Source organism: Haemorhous mexicanus, chromosome 10 (genome assembly GCF_027477595.1).
Source record: "Haemorhous mexicanus isolate bHaeMex1 chromosome 10, bHaeMex1.pri, whole genome shotgun sequence".
Lineage (NCBI taxonomy): Eukaryota > Metazoa > Chordata > Aves > Passeriformes > Fringillidae > Haemorhous > Haemorhous mexicanus.
The window spans coordinates 9,094,590-9,118,545 of record NC_082350.1 but is presented as its reverse complement, the minus strand read 5'-3'; the positions used below and the strand labels follow the sequence as shown (position 1 = coordinate 9,118,545).

General features: G+C 43.5%; 1 protein-coding gene across 1 annotated transcript in view; it reads left to right on the top strand.

The window, feature by feature from the left end:
• The window catches only part of EPHA4 (EPH receptor A4), a 104,818-nt gene that overhangs the window by 24,611 nt on the left and 56,251 nt on the right, over positions 1-23,956 (top strand). Inside the window, exon 4 of the mRNA XM_059855254.1 lies at positions 16,467-16,622. Coding sequence (XP_059711237.1) covers positions 16,467-16,622 — 156 coding nt within the window. The remainder of the gene's footprint in view (positions 1-16,466; positions 16,623-23,956) is intronic.

Here is a 23,956-nt window from a genome sequence, read left to right as displayed (position 1 = left end):
TTACATTGTGGCTTCAAAAATACCATTGTGTTTTATTTTGGCTTGTTTTCCTCTCTCAGTTGCTAGGAACAGATATAACACTCAGAACAGTGTGAGTAATAATCAGAACTTAAATATCGACTAATGTGGGAGATAAAACTACCCAGGTGACAGATTTGTAAGTGCAAGCAGTAGTAAAGCCATATGAGAAGTCATTATCTCCACATTTTTAAAAGCATTTGTTGAGATGTATGTTGCTGTTTATTTCAAATACCCTTAGTGCAAAGCTCCTGGGAATACCAGTGAGAATGTGGTATGCAAGTCTCTCTGTGCAGGGGTTTCCATGGGCAGCTGTTCTTTGACCTTGCCCTACATGAGGAGTTTCAGGCTTTCATTTCTGGATTACCAACTGTCCTCTCTCAGCATCACACATTCACCTTAGCTTTCTCAAAATGCAAAGGCAAATCAGATTGCATTAATGGAAAATGCCTGGCCTAGAAAACAGCTTTTACTGCTGACAGAATGGGCTGATGAAATCTGGGCTGGGAAGGTATGCTATTTTTGACTGTGAAAAGTAGCATTTTCTGAAGGTTTGCTAAATGCAGTAATGTGATTTCATGTTCCTCTTTGTTAGTTATCTCTAGCTGCTGGTGATGGTAATGGATGTTAATGCTCAACATTTAATCAGCTAAGGTATGTGTCTGTCTGCTTTTCTTTCTCGAAATTTTCAAGGATTGTTATCAGCTCCGTGTGTTTTCTAAGAATCAGAAGCAGCTCAGAGAAGATGAACAGAGGTCTGCTAAATCTATTTTAGAAGCCCATGAGTACAAATGAATGATTATGTGAAAAATATTCAGTCTTTCCTCTGACTAAAGAGGTGCTTGCAGTAGCTGTTGGCTTGCCCTGTCTTCTTCCAGCCTTTCCATGACCATTTAGTGAGGTCTGATTCAGACTAATTCCCACAATCTCTGGGTTATATTCCCTGCTGAGGCTGGAATATTTGGATGTCTGTTCAGACATAGAGTTTACTTTCTAATTAGCACATCAAGTGCTTTTTTTTTTCCTTGTTTTTTTCCTTTTTTGAAGGCCACAACCTCTTGTCCCAATGTGGGCAGGTGAAATTTCACGAGCACTTCATCATGGCTCATACCTCAAGCATCCGGACAGGACACGCCTTTCTGATTGTCATTCATATCCGCCTGCCATTGCCTCTGGCATTTGCTGAGTTCACGTTTCCATGTGATTTACTGCAGAACAGTTTGTTTAACGAGTCTCTAACACACACTGACAGGGGAGTCCCCCCTGAAGAAGCTGAACTAATGATAGCCTTCATCTTTGCTTTCTTCAGGTAGACGCTAAAAATCAATCTGTTGGTACCCGCGCTTTAGACTTTGCACTTAGGGTGAATTCCTGAAACTTGGAAACTTTGACCTTGAATCTGTGAGTGCCCTGAATTGCAAATGCTCTTTGTCATGGGCTCTGTGTGCGTAACAAGGCGGAGGAGCTCTGAGGCACCCTGTGCTCCCCAACTGCAGAATTTCCAGTGCAATTGGGTTATGAGTCAGCAGCAGCTCTCTGTGAGTGTTCAGGTAACCACTGAGGTGTCTGGATGCTGAGGCTGCTCCTTGACAGCATTTCTGGGAAACCTTTTAATATCCCAGAGCAGCTGCTCTGTCTTTTGGCCTTGGCTTCTTTGGTGCATGCCTGAATAAAGTCACTAAGTGTTTGCAATACCAAAATCCACTTAATGTTGGAAAAAGTGATTCATATGGGTCTTATAAAAGATTGCTTATCATCTCCCATGAAGGGTTGGCTACAACTGCAAAAATAGCCCTAAGTGTCTCATTCACAAAACCTAAGCAAATGCATAAGAATAAAATACAACAAAAATCCTCCTTCCCCCAGTTGGTTGCTGATCTCATGTATTTGGGGCTCTGCCTGGCACAGTGCAGATTTACTGATCCATTAGTGGCTGCTGTTTGGCTGCACCTCCACATAGGAAAATTATGTCTAGAAAATAAACTTGGCACATCAGACACGCCATAACTAAATCATTGCAGCCAGCACATTTCCTCCTGTTCTGCTTAACTGCCTCGAGTTTTGATTATGTACAAATTTAATGGTTTGGTTCTGCTAGAAAATCTGGGGTTTGTTTATTTAAATTTATATTTCTTAATGAATGCATGCAAGAGAAAGCGCTAAGTAATTACAAGTGAGGAACATGGAAAACTGCTATGCTGAGCTGAGTGTTAGTTTTTGAAAGTCTCTCCTTTTTTAATAATCTAATAAAAATTTTGGTAAATGAGCGACGAAGTGCTTGCAAATTCAAACTGATGGTGGTCCCTGGAGGACCCCTTGCTGGAGCAACCTAACAAATCCTCTGGGAGCTCAGTTTTGGTGGTTAAAGGCAGAGTGCAAGTAACCCTTCTGCGGGGTGGGCACAGGGGAAAGCTCTGGTGGCTATAGGTGGATGCTGGGGCTGCTCTAGAGGATCATCCATCTGTAGTTGTAAGGTACCTCTCTGTATGAAACTCAACAGTCAGAGGAGCACCAGGAAGACAATGACATTTTCAAGGCATTTCTATTTTGAGAAGACCCTACTGGTAGTTGACAGAAGCAGAGAGAAAAAGGGGAAAAAAATCCATTTCTGCCTCAGGTCTTCTGTCTTGGCTGAAGGTGGGACTGTAGGTTACTCTGTGTGACTTTGGGATCTCTTGAAAAGTGAGAAATATATGCTGAAAACAGATTTGCATTGTCCTGCATACCCAAGCCAATTTATTTAACTTCTATAAGATCACCATGTCAAGAGCATTTTAAAACCTCGCTCTCCTAAGCTATCTTGGATACAATTGGGGTGTTGGTGATAGCATTTTGTTAATTGTTGAGGCAAAATTAAGCCTTGATATGGTTTAGTGAGAGTAGATAACGTGGTGCTCATAAGAGCTCTGAGCTGATAGCTTATCGTATCAGGAAGAGCACGGGGTGATCAGGGCGGGCGTGAGCCTTGCCACCACTTTTCTTGGCTGGAGTAAAGCTTTGTGGCCTGGACTGAAGTCAGTGGTGCTTTTGGCCATTTCTAAATAGCTCCATGGTTACCACAATTAATTTTTTTATTATCTTGCATTAATTTAAGTATTGTGTAGATATTTGAATGAATAGCTCTATCGTGTCAAGCATGGGGGCCTCTGAGCCAAAATGGAATGTTATTGTTGAGTTTATTTGCCAGTAGTTTTGTTGGAGACAGATGCTTTTCCAGATTAAGAAGCAAAACTGTGTTTGTTTTTTCACTTTCTCCTAATTAGCAGCTGTACGACATCCAGCAGGAATTTGAAGGGAAGCTTTCCTTCTTGTGTGTCACCATTGCTGGAGTGAAGGCTCTGTGGGCTGGGCTGTGTCCTGACCTGGATCCCAGCCTGGGGACTGTGTGTGCCCTCTGGGTACCTGCTCTGGTGACCAGGGCTGCAGGAGGCTCAGGCAACCTGACCAAGCCCCACTGGGGATGGGGTTGGCATCTGGGATCTGTATGGAGAGAGGGGAGAAAACTCCTCATGAGCATTAGCTGACAATATCCCAGTCACCTGAGAAGTCTTCATTTGCTTTAGCAGTTGGCTCAGCTGTGGGTTTGTTCCTCTTGCTGGAGCTGGTCTTGGGACTGTGTTACCATGCCATGGTTTGTGCCTCCTGCAGTGCCCTGAGTGTGAGCTTCATGTCCCACAGGAGCCACAGACACCTCCACCATGCAGGCTTTCAGCCACGGTGGCTTTGCTCTGGTACAGGTGGATTCACACTCCAGATGCTTCCCCTGGAGCAAGTCAGAGGGCCCTGCCATCCTCTTGTAATTCATCATTTCTGCTGCTCACTGGTGTGTCTGCTGAGAGCCTCCCTGGAGCTGCCTGGCAAATGCTAGGCTGGGACAGAAGAGACCTATCACAGCTATTTTTGGTCATGCCTGACATTGGCTTCTTTCCCCCAGGACTTTAGTTAATTTACCTTCTCATCAAAAGGGAGAGTTTCTGCAGGACCCTTGAAGAGTTCTTAAAGGATTCATTAAATGTCTGCCTCCATAAAACCCCCCACTTCAAAGTTTTACCAGGTGATATGTCCATTGCACAGCTTGGCCAAATCCTGTACTCCTGGAGCAGCAGCTGAGCTGTAAATCTCTGGGTTGCCTGGACCTGGAAGATGGATGGGCAGAGCTCTGATTTATAGATACCATACATCTTATGAATTCAGGATAGTAGAGGGTTTAAAAACTGTGTCCCGCTCAAATTGTGATTCTTCTTGTCCAGAATCCCCAACAGCCCCTCATAAAACTGGTCTCTCTTTGCCTGTTCTTTTTTTGAGCCTCTTGCTTGCTGGGGCTGTGACAGCAGGTCCTCCAAACCAGCCTCTGTACATCAAGTGCCTTTCCCTCACTCTGCAGGGATGTGTGAGGATGAAAAGAGGCACTCTGTGCAGGCTTGAGGGCGACATCTGCTCTCTGCAGAGCAAGTGCTGGTGAACCAGAGTGGAGTGAAGCATTCTGAATGCACCTGAATGGGGTCAGCAGCAAGAGCTGCTTTCCTTCTCCTGGGCTGGTGCAGTGCCACTCCTGGGCATGTCCTTCAGAATGTCATTATACACAACTTCACAGGGGTTCTGCTGTGCTGGTGTTTCTCTTGGTGACCTAACAGACTCTGCTCCTGAGCTATTTTCTCCTGAGGTAATTCCCTGTCTTGCTTTTATTTATTGGTGATAAAAGACTATCACAGATAAATAGGCATGTTCTCACTTGACTCGATAACTTACATGGCATTGCTGAAGGTGATTTACAATTTATACATGGAAAGGATTTGCTGATCTCATTAATAACTTTCCAAACATCTAGATAAACACGCTATTGCTCTGAATCAAATGAGCATGAAACAGCCAAGGTATTCACCTGCAAGGGCTTCTGGCACTCTGCTCTTTCCCAGACAACAGAAGTTTGACAAAAGAATGTGGGAACTGCCAAAACGCGTTTCTCCTCACAGCCACCCAATCACCCTAAGGTGGGAGATTTCAGCTATTCTTGCTAAATTATTCTTCTCTGTTGGAAGGCTTGTTGACAGGAGAAGATTCCCAGCTCTTTGATTTTTAAATAGGGGCTGTATTTCGCATCTCTGAGACTGCAGCCCATGCAGGCATTTTGCTGCATCCTCTTGAATGTCCTACCAAAGCCCAAGATGCAAAAGAGCAGCTAAACAATCTCTACAAGCTTCCTCCATCAAGGCTGTGAAAGGAGAGCTGAGACAGCCCTGGGTATTCCCTGCTGAGTAAGGCTGTTGCCATGATTTGTTTCATCAGAAATAATCACCTCCCCTTGTTTTATGGGCATCTTGTTATCTGGAGATCTGCAAGTGCTCTATTGCTTAATTAAACCTCACAACAGCTTTTAGGTGTATGTATTGTGCATCTTATTGCCACTTCCTCAGTGGATAAACTGAGGCAGGGATATTGAGGCATACATTTTGGGTGTCTGTGTAGTTACCCTTTTCAATTTAGGGGGCCCAAAGGAGCATCCCTGCTTTCTCTTTCCCTGCTTCTTTCATGCCAATAACTCCTGTGAGAGGGTTATCCATAAAAAAAGCAATTTTTCATGATCTGTAGAGAGGTGAGCAGAAGGTGATGCCAGACCAGCTGGGAGGAAAACGAATGATTTTTCCTCTCTAAGACAGTGATACACACTGTTGTGTCCATGAATGCCAGAGGCAGGCCAGGCAAGCTGTTCTCAGCCTCTGGCAGAGCCAGGAGTCACACCTGTCTTGGTCTGCCACATAGCTGTGAGATTGCCCCTCGGTGAGAAGCTTCAGCCTGTGAGGAGAACAGGTGTGGGTGAATAGCTTCCAGATGGCTCCTGGCATGTTTGGGGGTTCGGAGGTTAGCCCAGTGAGGGGCAAATCTCCTGCCCTGGGGATACTCAGAAGTGGTCTGGACACAATCCTGAGTAATGTGCTCTACAGAGCCCTGCTTGAGCCGAGGGGTTGGAGCGGAGAACCTCCAGTGGTCCCTTCCAACCTGACCCATTCTGTGAAACTTCAGCTTGATTTTCACATCTAGGAGAGAGTTGGAGGGGGAAAAAAGGCATCTAGGGAAATCCTGGGTGGTGTGAGTCTTCCTCTTTCAGAACCTCTTTAGTAGCAAGTGCCACATTTGAACAAGGTGCAGCTGAATGTTCCTCAAGTCCAGTACTTCTGAAAAGGTGGGATCTGTTTAGAACAGAGAAATATGCAGCTTGAGCAGATTTAGGGAGAAAAGGACAAACAATTGAGCTGCTGTTTTCCTCTTGCTGAAGTTGAGCTTTGTGCTAAATTTTGCATTGGTAATGAACTAAAAGTGCTCACGTGCTCCAAACAGCAAAGGGCAAAGAAGAGAGAAGCAACTCATCAATGTATGACCCTCTCTGAAGTGTCGTGGGTAATCAAGTGTGAAGTACTTAATGGATCATGATTTGCATGCCACTATTTTGATTGATGTACTACTTAGTAGAGGTTTGATAGTTTTTTACAGTGGTGTTGATGGGAGTCCCTCAGAAGCAAAGGTATTTAAAAGATGTGTAGATGTGGCACCTAGGGACATGGCTTGGTGGTGGACTTGGCAGTGCAGAGTTAGCAGTTGGACTCGGTTTTTTTCCCTAACTAAATGACTATGTAAGCACCTTGTCTATTTTCTTTGGTGCTGGGGAGAGCCAAAGCAGTGGTTTTTTGAAGCCATTGTGTTCCCAGTATCTTTGTTAAACAGTCAAAAATAGTGCAGAGTTCTTATCTTGCATAGACCCGGATCTCACCAGAACTGTCTATATTTAGGCATCTTCCAAAACCTTTGTGTCAAGCAATTCTCCGGGGAGACCAAAATAGCTTTTTTTTTTGTTGTTTATATATAATGTTGTACAGCCATCTAGAGAGGATGTGATGATTAAACCATATTAAGACATCTTGCTATAGCTCTGGAGATAGGAGGTTTAATTGTGTTCCAGGCTGCTCGAAGTTAAAGCCAGGATAAAAAAAGCCCAGAAAAACACTGTGGTTTTTAGTTTGCTGCCATGACATGGCTCCATCACACTCATGATACAAGTTCAAACAGTAGCAGAAAACATTGCAGCTGTGCCGGGTTCTGCTGCGGAGTGAAATTCCACTAGCACAAAAGAGACAGCATTAAGGGATTGAAGGGCAGGATCAATCCTCAAATTCTTCACAATAGACAATTTGTTAAGGGGTATTAATGTAATAATTATTTCAGCCAACTTGCAATGTCTCAATAGCCTGTATAAAATACAAGCACCTTTCAAATAACGGGGAGTAACGTGTTAGGTGCTCTGTAATACATTACAAGTACAATCTTTGCAAAGTCCAGGACCCTGAGCTGATGCTTGTGTTAGGAGCAAACAGACATTTTAAACAGTAATGTCAGAGCTCTGTGGTGGGCCTTTCTGTCTTAAAGTGCTCAAGCTGATGCTGTGCTCTATCACAGGCTTATCTAACTTTGGAGGTTTAATTGCCTTCCTACAGAGCTGTTAAGATTCAGGAGATGAGAGATAATCCCAGGCTGGCTGGACAGTGCTTTTGAGATACAGATCTCTGTTCTCATCAGTGCTTTTACACCACTGGGGAGAGAAGCTTGTAAGCAGGTCTCCTGACAAGAGGATTAGGGCTTGTTAATGTGGAGATTCAGGCCAATTAATCAGCTTTCACTGGAGTATATCATAAAAGTTCAGTAGGGATTTTTTTTCCTCTGTAAAATGTAGTTGCTAAAGAACAAAAACCACGATTTTCTGTTCTGTTTTTTTTATAAAAACCCCCACCTTATTATCTTAGGTTTGCTTGAAAATCTGTCAGTTTTGTGATTCTCCTTGTGCTGCTTCTGTTCAAGGGAATCCATCAACTTGTTTTTCTAATTGAGTAATTATTTGAAACTGATTAGTTGACTCATCCCTTAAATCTCACAGCTTGTAGAAAGGTGATTAAACTTCCAAAGTTAGATGAAGTCTGTGATAGAGCAGAGTGACAGCCTGAGCCCTCAGAAGAGCAGAACATCAGAGCCCTTGCTCAGAGCAGTGTTTTAGATGCCCTCAGCACTGGGGTCAGTGTGCTGGCAGTGCTGGTGCTCTCTGCTCCCAAAAAGGACACGGCTGCTCCAGCACCGCTTCTGAGCAGAGGCGCTTTATCAACCCAGGGCATCTGTTCAGTGTTCAAAGACTTTTAAAAAGTAAAAATGCAAACAGTGACCTGCCAAGTCCCCAGTTCAGCAGCACATTCCTCTTCCTTAAAGCCCTTAAATGTGAAGCTGTGTGTGCTTTCAGTGCTCTCCTGCTTGCAAGGAAGGGACACATCCCTGTGCCACTGTGCAGGCACAGTGTCCCCAGTGCTTCCTGCTGGTGGCCCTCGGCTGCTTCGCTTGCCAGTGCTAGCAAATATCATCCTGTAGAGAGCAGAGCAGGTTGGGATTTTCACTTCTCCTGGAAAGTGCTGATTTCTCACTGACAAAGGCTTTTTTTTTTTTTTTTTTTTTGGTGGTTATTTTCAGTCACAAATTTTTTCACCTAGTCCTTGAATTTTTAGCTTTCTATTTTTATTTCAGTAAGTGTTCTGTCCAGGGGCTGTTTTTCCTTGGTGAGATTTTCCAGCTGTTCCCCCCTCTGGTGCAGGGCTGGAAGCTTTGTGTGCTGGTGGGGTTGACAGAGCTGACGTGAGATCAGGGTGCTGTCAAAGACCAGGAGTGAGCATGATGTGAGAAATGTCAAGCTTATCCCCATCTACTCCCCCAAACACCACAGCTGTAGCAGAGAAAAGAGCAGAGAAAAGGGTTGCATGGATAAGATATTATTATTAATTCATAGAAATGTGAGATTTTCAAATTCGTATATTTTTAAGGAGAGGGGTTTTTTAGCAGTTGTGATCTATCAGCTACATAGCAAAGTTCAGAATAATTCTTAATTTTTAAGAATTAAAGCTAATTTTTAATTTTTAACTTTTCTATGTATGTACCTATTAAACTTAATATATGAATGGCATATGGATTTAATTTTTTGGTTTATGATTTTGACTATCTAGTTTCTTTAGAAAAAGGGGACTGATGAAGCAGATTTAAGCTTTTCAAATGATTGCATTTTCAGCGTAATTTTATTTCTTTTGAGGTGCAAGTTGAGTTGTAATATTTCTGTGGAAGACAAGCAAAATGTTTCTCTGTGTAAAACACAGGAGAAAAAAAGTGTTGCTGCTGAGGAGTGGCATTCCAAGCCCACAAACGCTGTCCCTGCAGAGAGGATTTGGCCATGCAGATGCAGCAGTGCCTTGTGCCCACAGTGTGCAGTGACCAAATGCATGGCAAAAACTTCTGGCAATTGGCTCTGAAGGCTGTGCAAAGAAAATGATACCCAGGTGAACAGGACCTCCTTGGCTGGGATTAACGGGCCTTTCTGGTTCTTGTGTCATACACCTGGGAGTTTTGTGAGTGCCTGTAGCTCTCTCTTGAACAGACTGCCGTGTCAGATGTCCAGTCCTGTTGTGCTTGTGCCCTTTGCTCAGCTGGAGACTTCATTTTTTGTGGTTTGTTTCCCTGGATTTCATGTATATTAAAAAAAAAAAGAAAAAATTAAAGCTCTGGCATTCAGGTTAGAAGACTTTGGCTTGTTCAGGGATTTTATCAGGAGGGCAGTGAAGAAGCTTACATGGGCTGGTGGGTTTTAAAGCACATGCACAGCAGCTGCAGAAGGTAAAGGGAGTGTTGCAGAAGGCCAAGGTAGATGGGCAGGGAGCCCTTGGCACAGCTCAGACACACAGGAGAAGCACCCAGGAGGATGCTGGAGTCTAGCCATTGCCTGAGGATGCAGAGGAGGTGTTGGGAAAGCCAAAGCTAGGCTGGAGTTGGTCTGGTGTGGGATACGAAGGACACCAAGGACGCCTGCTCCTGCAGGCACAGTAAGGAAGGCTGAGGAAAACATGGTCCCAGGGCTCAGTGGGGAGGAGACCTAGTGACCAAGGACATGGCAGAGGCACTGAATGCCTTTTTGCCTTGGCTTTCACTGGCAGTGTTGGCTGCTGGCCCTGCCGGTCCACCAGAGTCTGTCAAAATGAAGTGTTAGAGGAGGGGGCTGAGCACAGAGGAACTGAAGTGAGGTGGACCTGATGGGATGTGCCTGATGGTGCAGCAAGGTTTGGCTGATGTCAGTGCACTGCCATTCCCTGCTCTCTTTGACAGGCTGTGGCAATGGAATGGGCACCTTGCAGTTAGCAGTCAGTGCCTCCTCCCTTTCCCTCTGAGGATTCAGTGAGAGACCTTGGATGGTGATGGTGGTTTGTTTCCACACCAAAGATCACTGGAGCTCCTCATTCTTAAACTGAAGTAGGAAGCTGACTTTCTAGTCTCCCATGAGCCAAATGAAAATCTGGCCACCTGTCAACGAGATGATCATGTCTTCATGGATGCACAGTCAGGCAAGGTACTCTTAGATTTGCCAAAGATGTTTGAGTCCTGCTGTGACTGGCATCATGGGATCACTCCCCTGCCTTTAATCAGCAAACCACAGCAGTAGCAACAGACCTGTAGCTGAGGAAGCTATACTGGGGAAAACATAACCAAAGAGATTTAATTTTTTTTTAATGGTTGTTCAGATTGGATATGTGTGAAAAGCTCCTCCACTTGGTTTATGCTGCAGCTTTGCAAAGGAGGTCTGAGTGCTTAACCTGCTAGGGTATCTGCATGTACAGGTCCAGTGGCTTGGATACTCAGAGTTTGGATTTCAAATCATACTACATTAATGTTCTAAGGTCCCTTTATTTCTGTTTTGAACTTCCTGAGTTTTTACCCAATCACGGAGTAAAAGTGCTCTGCAGTCAAACAGTCTAGACTCTTCCCCAGTGGGATTTTTGTGTTTCCTTGTGCCACTCATGCATCAAAAAATACATGCTTAGTGTGTAGAAATACTGGTTTTCTCATCAGAGATACCAGCTAAAGATGGGGAGCTCCTTTTTATGTGTAGCAATAGTACAGTCATTATTAACAGGAGGCAAAGATCTTACAATGTGAACATCAAAGGAATCTGACGTTATTTGGAAAGAGCATTTGGTATATCACATCACATTCTACAACTTGACTTTTAAGAAATGCTCAAGAGAAAGCTTTTTTTTTTTTTCCCCTCCTGCTTGGCTTCTAAGGATCTTTATTTATCACCCTCAGGGGCATTACAGTGAGTAATTAGATTGGACCAGGAGAATGACTTAATTTTACAAGAAACTCATTAATTCATCCTATTTTAAATCTTCTCATTTCACCCCAAACCCAATTATGCTTGTAGTGGCAATGATCTGGAAAGGCATTGTCTCATAGGTATCAGGGGCCCACTGGGACTGCTGGGGTATTCATGTCGGGGAGACAAGGGTGACTCCCTTTCTTTGACTTTTAGGTCAAAAGACCTGGTTGCTGGGACAGCTTGACAATTAGAAAGCCCTGATGAGCATTTGGAAGTAAAACAGCTGTACAATAACAGAGGGGTTCATGGTGCAGGGCAGAAAGCTCATCAAAAGAGACTATCCAAACAATTGAGTTCTATAATTAACACACAAAAATCTGTTCAGAAATGGTAATAACAGTAAAAGTAAGCTAAGAAGATGCTGCCTTCTTATGTGGCAGATGTAGTTTTGTTATGATGAGAGAGAAAATCCGTCCTCTTAAAGACTAAGAACAACATTCAAGGGGAAAAGTAAATGTAACTTTTTGTTCCTGAGGGTGCAGTTGAAACGTGAGCTCAAAATATTTCCAGGGAGAAGAGTTGTAGGAAAAGTAACCAGTGATGAAACACATCAAATGTGCTACCAAAGTATTTTTTTCAAGTCTTTAAACACAAATTTCTTTTCTCACTGAAATGTATAAATGTGACATTGAGATATCTCTTATTAAATTAGATGCCTTGTCCTTCATTTCACCAAGAGTACTATTTTGGAGTCTTTCTTTAAAGTTGGCTACAATCATTGACTTAAAAGTAGTTTCCCCTCTTCTGTTGTATGCAGAGGGAGATTTTATTAAAATTGCTTCTTGAGGAATTTTGAAGTTTTCTTGGGTTTATAGCTAACATATTTTTCTGCTCCAAGAAAGGGAACTGGAATGCATAGCTTCTGACAGCTGAGCTGACTGCACAGGTTTTAGCAGCATGGCTCGCTTGCCTGTGATAATCAATGTTCTTGGGGGCACAGAGGGTTCCTTTTGGGCAGGAGGGTGCAGCAGGGCATATTTTGGTTGTGGTCCTGTCCTGCTTGGGAGCCTTTTGCTTGTGTGGAGGGCTGAGCCTTTGGCACAGGGCTCTCATGGCCGTGGCTCTGCGGGCAGTGCTGCTGGGCTGTGCAGGACTGCATCCCACGGGGCTGCTGTGAGTGAGCACTTCACAACACCTCTGTCACATTTGCTTCTAAGATCAGTTTATTGACTTAGCTAGATTTACTTGAATAAAACCACGTTTCTCTGCTTGTTTTTCTCTCTAGTTGCTTTATTAGGTCCTAATCAGAAATCAGTATTTTCTTGGTTACAATTCTCTTCAGCAGAGGCCGAGGCTTCAAGCAGGATTTCTGATTTCTGATTTCTGCTGCCCTTGGTCCCTGGTGCCCAGGGCTGCTGCCAGAGCTCCTGCCCAGCAGTTTTCAGCTCGGGGCTGCCCCTCTTGGGCCTTGCCCATCCCATCCCTGCTCAGATCCCAGCCAGGCTCGGGGTGTCTCCCATCCCTGCCTCAGTCCTGCTCAGCCTCCAGGCACTGCCAGAGCCTCTGCCTGGAGCTCCCTGAGATGCTTCTAGGATGTGCACTGCGTTTTTAATGGTTTAGGAATTTGTCAGCAGTTTGGGATTATTTCTTTATCCAACCATTTGCGAACATTACACAATTTTTAATTTTTGTTAAAGGACTGTTAGGTGTGTCAAGCCTTTTCCTAAATGGGAAGGAATTATTGCCATTTCCACAAGGATAGAGGAACTATTTAAGAGCAAGTACAGGGGGATTTTTTTTTTAAACAACTCTTAATTTTAAAGAATAATTTTCTTAAATATTTCCCCTGCCCCCAGTTAAAAAAAACCCAACAACATGGCTTATTTAAAAATAGTTAAAACCAATTTAATACAAGTATTTTGTTGCAGTGGTGTTTAAAAAGAATGTGATTAGAGCCCCATCCACTATGAGATGAGGTTTTAAATTCTGAAATTGCTGCCTGAAATTTTCCAGGCAAAAATTCAGCATTTGGAGAAACCAAGCAAGCAGACTTTGCAGCCCACACACATATTCTTTCTCTTTTTTTGAGGAATCTTTAAGTCTGAAAATCAGGTTTTAATGTGAAAATAGAGTTGGAAAAACAGCTTGAGAAAATTTACAGCTAGATTTGACTGAAGTTCCATAATTCTTCAGAGCAATTTTTGCAGTTTTGACATGCATCACTCTGATATATTTGGAAAAAAGAAGGAAAAAGGCGTGTAATAATGACCAGCAATGTTTGCCAGATCTTGTCTTGCTTTAAGAGAAATAGAAATCAAATAGATTTTAGTATTATAACTCAAAGATATCAGCATGATTATTTCAAGCTGATGTCCATTTAAATTAATGTGATTTGTTCTGAGGAAAAACTGTGAAGTGAAAATATTTTTGTTTGAGCATTTCCCTTGAATGTGGTGCAGCCAATTGTAACCGTGTTACTCTTGGGGGTGACCTGAATGTGAGAAAATTTTTTTTCTCTTTCAAAAAACAAAAAGCAACCTCACAGAAAGAACTAATTAAGGCAAAGCTAAGAAATTGAACTCAAAGTTTGCATTGCACATGTGAACTAATCTTTTTACAAAGGCATCTTTCGAAAACTGTGTAAGAGCCCCATTCATGCTGGGTCTCACCCAGCAAATCCTTCCTAGAAAAGCAGCTGCGTGAAGATTTGTCATGAGCAAGCAATAAAGACTTCCAGGGAATGAGTTCTGTACAGGCTTCTTGTTTGCCTACTAAATCATTACCCTTCAAAAAAAAGTTCCATCTGTAGTTGTAATAGGTGTGTCAGCAGCACTTCATGCTAAGAACAGCTTTTACAGGATTAGGTTTGAGTTTTTAAGTGGCGCTACCATGGAGCTCTTGGGGGCAAAGAACTCCTGGTTTAATGCAGCACATGCTCTAATGCCCTTTTATGTCCGTTGTGAAATGTGGTGAATCTCTGAGCACACTAAAATGAAGAAAACTGTCTTCAGGAGTAGTTGATTTTTGAAGCAAAATGGCTGTGTGTGCTTTAGGAGCCGCCAGTGTGTTTGGAGAGCTTTCTTCAGGTCTTGAAATATTAATGATCTTGGCTTAATATAGTAGAAAACAAAATACAGTGCATGAAACGAGGGGGGAAAAAATCCTTGAGTTACAGGGTGTTGACCTTGCAGTACCCAGTGAATACATCTATTCCCTTCTGGACCATGGAGTATGAAAAGACAGGGAGGAATGGTCTCAAAAGTCTTTACCTGTGACATTTTCTAGTCTTTCTAGAAGCATTTTGTAACCCAAATAGGATTTTCAGCTTTGAGCTAGAAGTATTTTAATATCTCAAATATGCTAGAGATAGCTCACTGTTTAATAATTTCTGTGGTTCCTGATGTTCATATTAAGAGTTGCAATAGAGTTTACATGTTTAAAACCGTGAATAATAGAAAGAATTTTGTGGATAGTAGCAGTCAGCTTGGTTTCCTCTTGTATTCTGTTTTTCAATGCCTTGTCTTTATATGTGGCAGCAGGATCCTTCCTGTGGGTGTCTCTCCTGGTCATACACAGACTTAGGAATATTCCTCATCTGAGCTGTGACAGTGAAAACCAGGAATAATATCTAAGACCAGCATCTGCCACTTGACTGATGCTGTTGTTAAAACCAGGACACGTAGTGATATAGCAACTTGCTCACCAGATAGTGCAAATCATATATTAAAAAAGAAGGGTTATTTTGTTTGTTTGTTTGTTTTGCTGGCAATTCCCATCCCAGGCAGAATAAACTGTTTCTCAGGTGATGCCTTTGCATTCTGCTGGGGCTTGGCTGATGGGCCAGATGTGGAGGGCTTGAATTTGTGTTCAGAGGCCAAAATCGTTCCTGACATGGGGCAGGCTGGGTTTAACCCCTGCTGTTCCTCCTGCCAGAGCTGTAGCTGCTGATTTTAATGGAAACCCCAAGGCTGTTTGAAGCATGGCCAAAACACACCTTGCAAGTCGAACCTTATCTCACACCATGATGCATGTGAACTCTGTAAATCTCAGTCACTTGAGCAAGGTGTTTTCCCAGGCTCCTCTGGCCCTGTGGCAGCCCCAGTGAGTGTCACCAGGCTGATCTCCCAGTGCTCTCACACGTGGCGTGTGGCACATCGTAAAGTCAGGACTTGTTAAGGACATTTCATAAATGGCTTTGGCTAATAAGAGTGAAGTAACTTGCTCTTTTATAAATGTGTTACTAATATCCCTCTCCATTTCCCACTGGAGGGCTTCATAAGAGAAACAGGGAAGGAGTGAGGGGGCTAGGGGAAGGTTGAAACAGCAAGAGTGAGCCCTGGCTGTGCGGGGGCTTATGCCCTCCCAACAGGAGCCTGTGTGTAACAGGGGAACCCTAAAGGTAGTGTAGGTGATAAATGACAAGATGTAGGAGTGACTCACACAGTAAATACTGGGAACAGCCTTTCTTTTTTACTGGTTTGCGTGCCTGGGAATTTTCTCTCTTCTCTGCCAGTGGTGGTGATGGTGGGCTTTTTTCTCTAGCCAAGGGAAAAATTTCTAGGATGACATACCTAGAAATGTTAGCCACCATGAAAATGTGTTATTAATGATGCTAATGAGTTTTTTCCAAGTGATGTAAAACCAGCTTTTATGAAGCTGAAGTCACCAAAAGCTTGCCAGCTGCACGTGGGCCCGGGTGGCAGTGGTGCAGTTACTGCTGTGCCCCAGCTTTGAGCAGGGGAGAGCATTGCTGATCTCCTCCCTTGGGGAGAAAGAGCCAAATGAATTCTGCCTTGCCAGGAGGGAGATGTGCCATTTCCGGGCATGTTGGGTTCCTGTCCCGCTCCCTCTTAAAAATTGGCAGTGTCTGACTGTCAGCTGCCATTCCTTAAGTGGTCATGGAATAAACCAACTGCACCCCTTTTGTCACGCTCTGTGTGTGTGGGGTGCAGGTGGACATGGGTTAAGCCACATGCAACTCCACAGTAAGCACAAAGAGGCAGCTGATTTTCTGGCAGTGTCAACAGAAGAGTATAATTTTTTTTTTTGCCATCTCTAAGCCAGCTTTTAAAATGGCTCCTTGTTGGAATTAGAAATCAGTATCCCCTGACGTAGGACTACTCGTTAAGAGTGTGATGATTGTTAATTCTTCACCTGGGGCTAAGAGGACATCATTAGATCTCTTTGAAACGTCTCCTGCCTTGATTTTGAATGAGTAAGCTGGCAATTTATGATCACAGCCCGGGCCAGTAACTCTCTCCCTTCCTGTTCCTCCATCCAGCTTGCAAAATCGGATACTACAAGGCTCTCTCGACAGACGCTGCCTGTGCCAAGTGCCCGCCCCACAGCTACTCCATCTGGGAAGGCTCCATGTCCTGCACCTGCGACCGCGGCTTCTTCCGAGCCGAGAACGACGCTGCCTCCATGCCCTGCACTCGTGAGTTGGTCTTTGAGCAATCTCCTGCTCCTTTTATCACCCATTTCTTCTCTGTGTCTCTAAAAAGTGCTCTGCTTCTGGCAGCAGCATTCTGTAGCTCTTATGGCCCTTTGCAGATGCAGTTTGTATTTGAGTCACGCTTCTGAGTGACAGTGTTAGCTCTCAGCCCTTAGTTCCTAATGGTGGCGTGGTTGTGCTGACCCTTGTATAAAAAAATCAGGAGACACAGTTACAAAACAGGGACTTGCACACCTTTGTAATGCAGCTAGAAGTAAAATACAGGCCTCAGCTCCAGTCTGAGCACCTGGCCAGTAGAGCACATCACCCTTCATATCTTTAAATATGAATATTTGCAGAAATTGTGAAAGCTTTCCTTGTAATTGTATGACCTCAGGTAAACAGGTAATCTTTATAATCTCATTATATTTCTAATTTGCTTGAAGTATAGCTGGTGACCCTTAGGAACCCAAGTGTTCATCTGAAAGGGGTGGTAATAATAAACCTTAAACTTTAATGAAACCCCCAATGCATGGTTTATTTTATCCTGTGTAGGGAAATACATCATGTGCAGCAAATAGAATTTGCTTTAGTTCCACCAAAATGCCTTCATCAGGGAGAAGGAGAGATGCACTGAGCACAGTCAGGATTGCTAGATAAACTCCTTGTCCTGTGTATTGGTTAATGGCTCATGCAGTCCAAGACCTGGGATTCCAGGCATGTCCTGGTGTTAAATTGTCATCATCTAGTTCCTTGATTTTCACTTTCTTAGGAGCAGAGCAGTTTGAAACAATAAGTGAAAGGGCTGTATTTTACCAGGGGGATATCCATGTGTGGCGTTCCCTGAAAGCTATTGGAAGTGTTTCCAGATTTTTGGAGTTCAGCTGTATATTTATGTAGAGAGAGAGTGTGTGTGTGTCTGAGTGAGGAAAGGCCGAGATATTTCTTTTGTAATGTTTTAATATATTGAGAATTAATTTTGTGAGAGATGACTCACATTTATTTAAACCTTAATTTCTCCCTTACAAGGCAGAAACAGAGCATGTCCATAACTAAGTTAGCACTCATCCCTTCCCCACACCCCCTTGATTCCAGCTGTTCTCCAGTGATTTTCTTCTTTTCAGCAGTGAGTTTTGCTGGGTGGTGCTTGAGGAGGCCAGGGCATAGCTTAGAGCAGCTGCTTTTGCTTAGTAGGAAAGAGAGTGGTGCATGAATCCCTTGCCAAGTATTGACTGGGAATGGAGTCTAACTGTATTGTGAAACCTTGTCTAAATGGGCAAGAACATGCTTTCTGTAATGTAATTTACACTACTAGATCTAAAACGTGACCAGTTTTGATAGAGAAAATGTCTCTCTGCAACAACAAAACTATTGTGTGAAATCTACACCCTGAATAACATTATACCAACGAAAGATTTTCAAAGCCCTGGTCCTTGTGAATGATATCTTGACCAAATCAAAATCAAATTAGTAATCAACTGGTTGAATTTAAATAGTCATGTGCAGTTAGGGAAGTATGAGGGGAGAGCAAAACATTTCCAGATGGGGAAACTGTAAGCAAATGATACGTATGTTTGCTGGTATTATTGCAAAATGTACCCCTGCAAGCTTAGCCCTTTTTTGTCAAGTCTTGGGCCTGCTGCAGGCACTCCTCCCCATTCCTGTCTTGGCAGGTCAGACAAAGCTGAAGTTCCTGATCTTGAAAAGGCAGAGGCTGTGGTGCTGGCCTCAGCCTTCATCTCTGCAGCAGCCTAGGAGGGCTCTGCAGGCAGAGGAAGCCAGCACCACAATCCTATGGACACCTGCTCTTGGAAAACAGGCCTGTCTCTGGAGCTCCTGGTTCACAGCTTTGCATTTTCCTGCAGCTGAAGGGCTTGTATTTCTGTGATCCAAGGTGAAGGATGCCACAGGAGCTGTTTCTGAGCTGGCCTGTGGGCAGCTGTGCCCCCAGCCCTGCTGTGCCCCTCTCTGAGCCCTGCCTTAGCTGTGCTGGGAGGGTGGTGCCTGCTCAGCGTGGGACTCAGCCCTGCCTGCCGAGCTGGGCAGGGCTCTGGGGGCTCTTCCTTGGCCATGCTGCCCCTCTGAGAGGCTTCTGCCCATGTATCCCAGGCAGGTGACAGCCTTCAGAGGGCCTCTTCAGGAGAAGGTCCCCATTTGTCTGACTTTTGGACAAGACGTGCAGACAGAAGGGAGCATAAACATCAAAGGTGCTTTCAGGGGGATTCAGACTGTAATCAGTTCTTACCAGTTGGTTAAACCAGGTGACAAACCCAATTCCCTTGTGCTGACAGCCATAATAATCAGGCACCTTCTTTGTTCATTATGCTCTCTTTAACTCTGGTATTCTCATTCAGGCCTGCATTTAGTAATCGCTCAGTGTGACGGCACACTAATGAAGAAATAAAACAGTATCTGAGATCCATTCTTCTAGCAAAAAGATAGACTCTGCTCCACTGGCTTGTAAAATCAGGTTTCTGTTCACTTGGAGAACTATTAGACCAGGTGAATAAAAGTAACATTGGATAATTTGGAAAGAACACCTGGAATGGACTGTGGATTGATCCCTTCTTTATTATTCCTAAACACTTTTTAAGATTAAGAACTTCAGCCTTCTTAAGATGTGTTTTTGTAAAGCTTTGACCCTTGGCTATTGATTTCCTTTAGTAGTAAACTGGCTGGCCTTGTCATTTATCTCGCCTTCTAGGTTGGGGGAGGAAGACTGTTAGGACTTTCCATTAGCCTGATTGTGCTAGTGGATGAAAGGGAATTAGAGAATTCCCCTTCCTTTTCCTTTCTTGCAATTCCCATGATAAGTAACAAAAGCAGTAGCTGCTTCCTGGTGTGCTGGCCAGGAGAGGTGCTCCAGAGTTTTACCCTCCCATAACGCTGCTCTCTGACATTGCTATCCCTTGCTGAGCTGTTAAAACTGTGTCTAACCTCAGGTAAGCCAGGCATCAGGCTCCTAAATGAGTTACTCAAACTCTGGTTTTAGTGTACTGCTCTAATTCAGCTCTGCTAGAGTGAGTGATTATGTCTGGTGTAAAGTTTGTGCAAGTAAGAGCAGATTGTGGCAGTGTGGGTGTAGAGAGAGCAGAGTGGGCTGTGTCAAAGGCCAGGCAGAACCCTGACACACACACACACGTTTGCTGCTGCATCTTTCCCCCAAACTTGCCCCGTGGGGATAATCATCAATGTGTCTGTCACCACCGCGGGGCAGAGCCAGCCTGGATCTCCCTCTTTGGCCGAACTTGGGAATTTGGACTTGGAGCTCTGAAGCACAGTGGGCTTGTCAGCTGTGTGCTTGGGCATGGAGGTGGGATGATGGACTTGTAATACACCTGAGCCCAAACCATGGGAAACACCTTTCCCTTTTGGAAGAGTTGCAGAAGTAATGTCAAGGCGACTCTACAGGCCTTCATTATATTTCAGTACTTGCAGAGAGGAAGGGTCTTTCATAAGGTTAGCAATGTAATGGAGAATAAATTGCCTCACCCACACATGAATCCATGAGGCAGGAAAACAAATCAGTCTCAGTCATGGCCCTTGTCCCTGAATTCCCTTCTCTGTAAGGAGATCTCCTGTGAGTTGCAGCCTGGTGCAGGCAGGTGCAGTTCCCACCCAAATTAATGGGCATTGCTCCTGCATCCCCACCATTAATGAGCTGGGTTCTCTAACTCTTAACAAACAATGCTCACATTATGAGCCAGAACGGGACGGTTTTGTATTGTTTATGTTGTCTGTTCAATTCAAATTATTGATGATTTTTAATTGGGAGCCCTTTACAAAAGAGAGATTACCATCATGGACTGTCCAGCTTGAAATCTGCCTCAGTAAATGACCCTGAATAATTTAGTCAGTTGTGTCACCCAAGCAGGGACTGATGGATTGATTGATATTTTGTCATGGCCTGAAATATTTCAAAAACGGTTGCATTTAAGACAGTTTATAGTGGAGAAGCTTGGAGATAATAAGAGCAGATGTAGTGAGATGCAAGAGAAGAGTGCCTGCTTTAAAAGGACCTTCTCCAGTCTAGGTTATCAAGAAACTGAATAGTCTGACTTCAAACAGCAAACATCACTTACTTGTCTTTACATTCCCCTCTTCTAATTGAATTTAGTGCTCTGCTGTATTTCCTTCAGAAAGTATATTGTTTTTAAATTACCATTTCAGTGCTATTACTCAAGGCTCCTGCTTCTAATGCTTTCTGACAGTTATCAGCATAATGAACCATAATGAAATGATGAGCAATCTACAGTGGAAACTCAATGTGAATTCCACTAGAGCTGTGTGACTGTTGTTAAAATTTGAATGCACATTAAAATAACACTGTCCTTATTTGCTTCCAAGGTCAAGGCTTTAAAAAAGGTTTCAAAGGTCTAAACACTTCAATTTTGTTAATGTTGCAGTGTAATATATACCCTTAACTCAATCTTGTGTTACATTAAACATATCTCAGAGATAAATATTTGACCTGCATTTTCAAAAAAGAGTGAATTTACCTACCTAATAACTGTGGCTGCAAATGAGTAATTACGTAGGAGCTGATTATTTGAGCACATGTTTATAATGAGTGCTTAAACTATAAACAATATAAATAAGCAAATGTGTTCTTTTTCCTTGAACTGAACTTGTTCCTTTTCTAAGTTTCCAGTCAGATATGGATTATCACCACTGTGGCTGCTAGGAAAAAGGGAAAGCAGGATGCACCACACAGTCATGATGGCTACTGCATTTTAGGTGGCTTTGCCACACTTCCACGTTTGTGCAGTCCTCTGCTGTTGGAGCCTGTTCTCTGTAGTAGCAGGTATATGCCAGTAGAGCCTCTGATCTTCAGAATTTAAATTTATGACATAATAACTCTTCCACATCTTTATATATATGTCTGCACCTTCAGTAAATGACTTTGTTCTTAAAACATCCTGTGATATTGTTCATTATGTAAATAGTACATCAGAATGCCTTTTAAGCTGTAGTACAGCAGTTACAAGAGCAGAGGGAACAGTGGGTAGGCTGTAAGGAGAGAATGATTTTTCTTCTCCACGTAGGCTGGGAAAATGGACCATCCATTGCTGCACTGCTGCCAGGCTGAGAGAAAGGGATTGTGAGTGATGGGAATCTCAGAGGAGAAAGCTGTCTCCCCTTGTGTGTGGTGATGGGCTGAAGGAATTGAATAAGAAGGGGAGTGGTTATGGCTTGAGAAGAGAAGGGAGTAATTTGACAGTGTGTGTTTATAATCAGTAGACTTGGAATCATCACTCCTTTAAATACAGCAACTGTTTATTAGCTGTCTCCTGATTTTCTGGCCAGAGCCTTAAATTAACAGAGACATTTACTCAATTAAATGGGGGCTTTGATTTGGTTAGTCAGGACCTAGTTCTGTAGAGTTGTTGAAGTAAATTAGAGGGCAAACAGCATAAGAAATTCAGCAGTTGGGCCAATTACAGAACAGCTTATTTTTCTGGTTGGATTTCTTTCCTGTCAGCCTGTCAGATAACTTTCTGGTTTCCACAGTGGAATTCTTTTTATCTCAAAGGAGTGAGTGAACACAGGTGGTATTGTCTGCAGCACAGGGCATTAGAGTAGATGTGATAACATAGCTTAGTATATGTGACAATGCAAAATGTTCTTATATGGCAGCTCTTGGAAGGGAAGCCTAGAGCCCAAAGGAGTGGTACCTGCGAGCATCAGTTTTCCCACATCTCTGCCCGTGGTAACTGGACCTCTTTGCTTAACTTCTTTAGCCTTTTTAGGAGAGGAGCTATTAATTGGATTGTTCTCTGGGTGAAAGGAACAAAGCCTATTGTGAAGCTGGTAACTGGGTTACTTCTGGCAAGTAAATAGGAAATCGTACATTCCAGTGAAATGGGCATTTTGTCACTGGCCCTGCTCCAGCATCCCTGCCTTGGCAGGACTCCCGCTGGAGTCAAAGGAATCTTGCCCAAGTAAATAAATGAAGAATTGTTTACCAAATCATTTGCCTTATTATAACCCAGTTGTAAAGCTGACTATGCAGACAGGAGAGAGGGTGGAAATGGAGCAGATTACTGGGATTTTAAGTGACTGCTGCATCTTGTGGCCTGGTGGCTTTGGTCTTGCCAGTTGTAAAACACATAATCTGTGATGATAAATGGTCAGGAATAGCCAGGCAGGCAAGAAGTGAGGGCTGTCTGAGCTGCCTTTGCTTGTGTGAATTAGCCCACAACAACAGGGGACCTGTCCACAGCTGCTGAAAGAGGCAATTAGTGGCAGCAACATACAGAACTGTCTCGGGAAAGTGTGGGCTTTATTTGCAAACCTAAACGTACAGGACCCAGGTATTTACTCTGTGTTAGAACTTTTCTTTCAGATGGATAGAGATCAACAACAAAGGCATATCTGAAGGGCATCACAGCTCACATGCTGAAACATCATTGACAGCTCCACTGCTGTACAGGTTCAATAAAGCCTTATGAGCTAGAAAGAGGAGGCCAAAGTGCTTCCTCTTGAACACTGTGCCTGGCATGGCTTTGCCAGACATTTTAGTCAGTGAACTTCAGGTGTTTAAAGACATTGATTATTTAATAATTGCTTTCTTCTTATCCTCTCTGCAAATAGTAGAGAAGTACTTTCTCTTCCATGCTCTCTGAAATACTCTCTATTTTGTGCTCAGCCCTGCCCCCAGTGAGATAATTCGAGGATCATGATCAAATTAAAGAGCATTGATTAGCATTGTTAAGGCCATCCATACAGTACCAGTGGGGTGAAGCCTTGCTGAGAGAGCAGCAGTGTGACCCCGTGGGCGAGGCTGGCAACACCACCAACAGCCTTAGCAGAGCCCTATGCTGCCTCTCTGCGCCTGAGCCAGCCCTTTCAAAGGCCCCTGATGTACTTCCAGATATGCTCCAAAGATCTATGGAAGCATTCATTGTATAGATCCTTTTTATTTTTTTTTGTACACCTCTTTATTTGGTCTCTTTATTCTTTCTGTGTTACACACAAAAGCTGGCTCTCAGATCTTGTACAGCAGATGTGCTAAACTTTTCCCTGCTTCTGATAGAGCATTTCTAGTCAGGTTTTCTTGCTATTAGACAGTCGGATGCTTGCTCCCAGGTGCCTGCTGCTCCTTTAACTTATCAAAGACTTTGCTGCTCCTCTGTAGTGCAGCCAAGGCCAAGCTGCCGATTCAAACCAGGCCAGTTCATCCTGGGCTCCTTTTAAACCACGGTGTGTCATAGCAACCTTCCCTGCTGTATGAATCTTGTTTATTATGTAGCAAATTAGCTCAAGATTTCTGAATGCCCCGAGTTCTCTTTGAAATCAGGGCAGATGAAGAGGGTCAGCGTCTCTGGAGCAGGCTC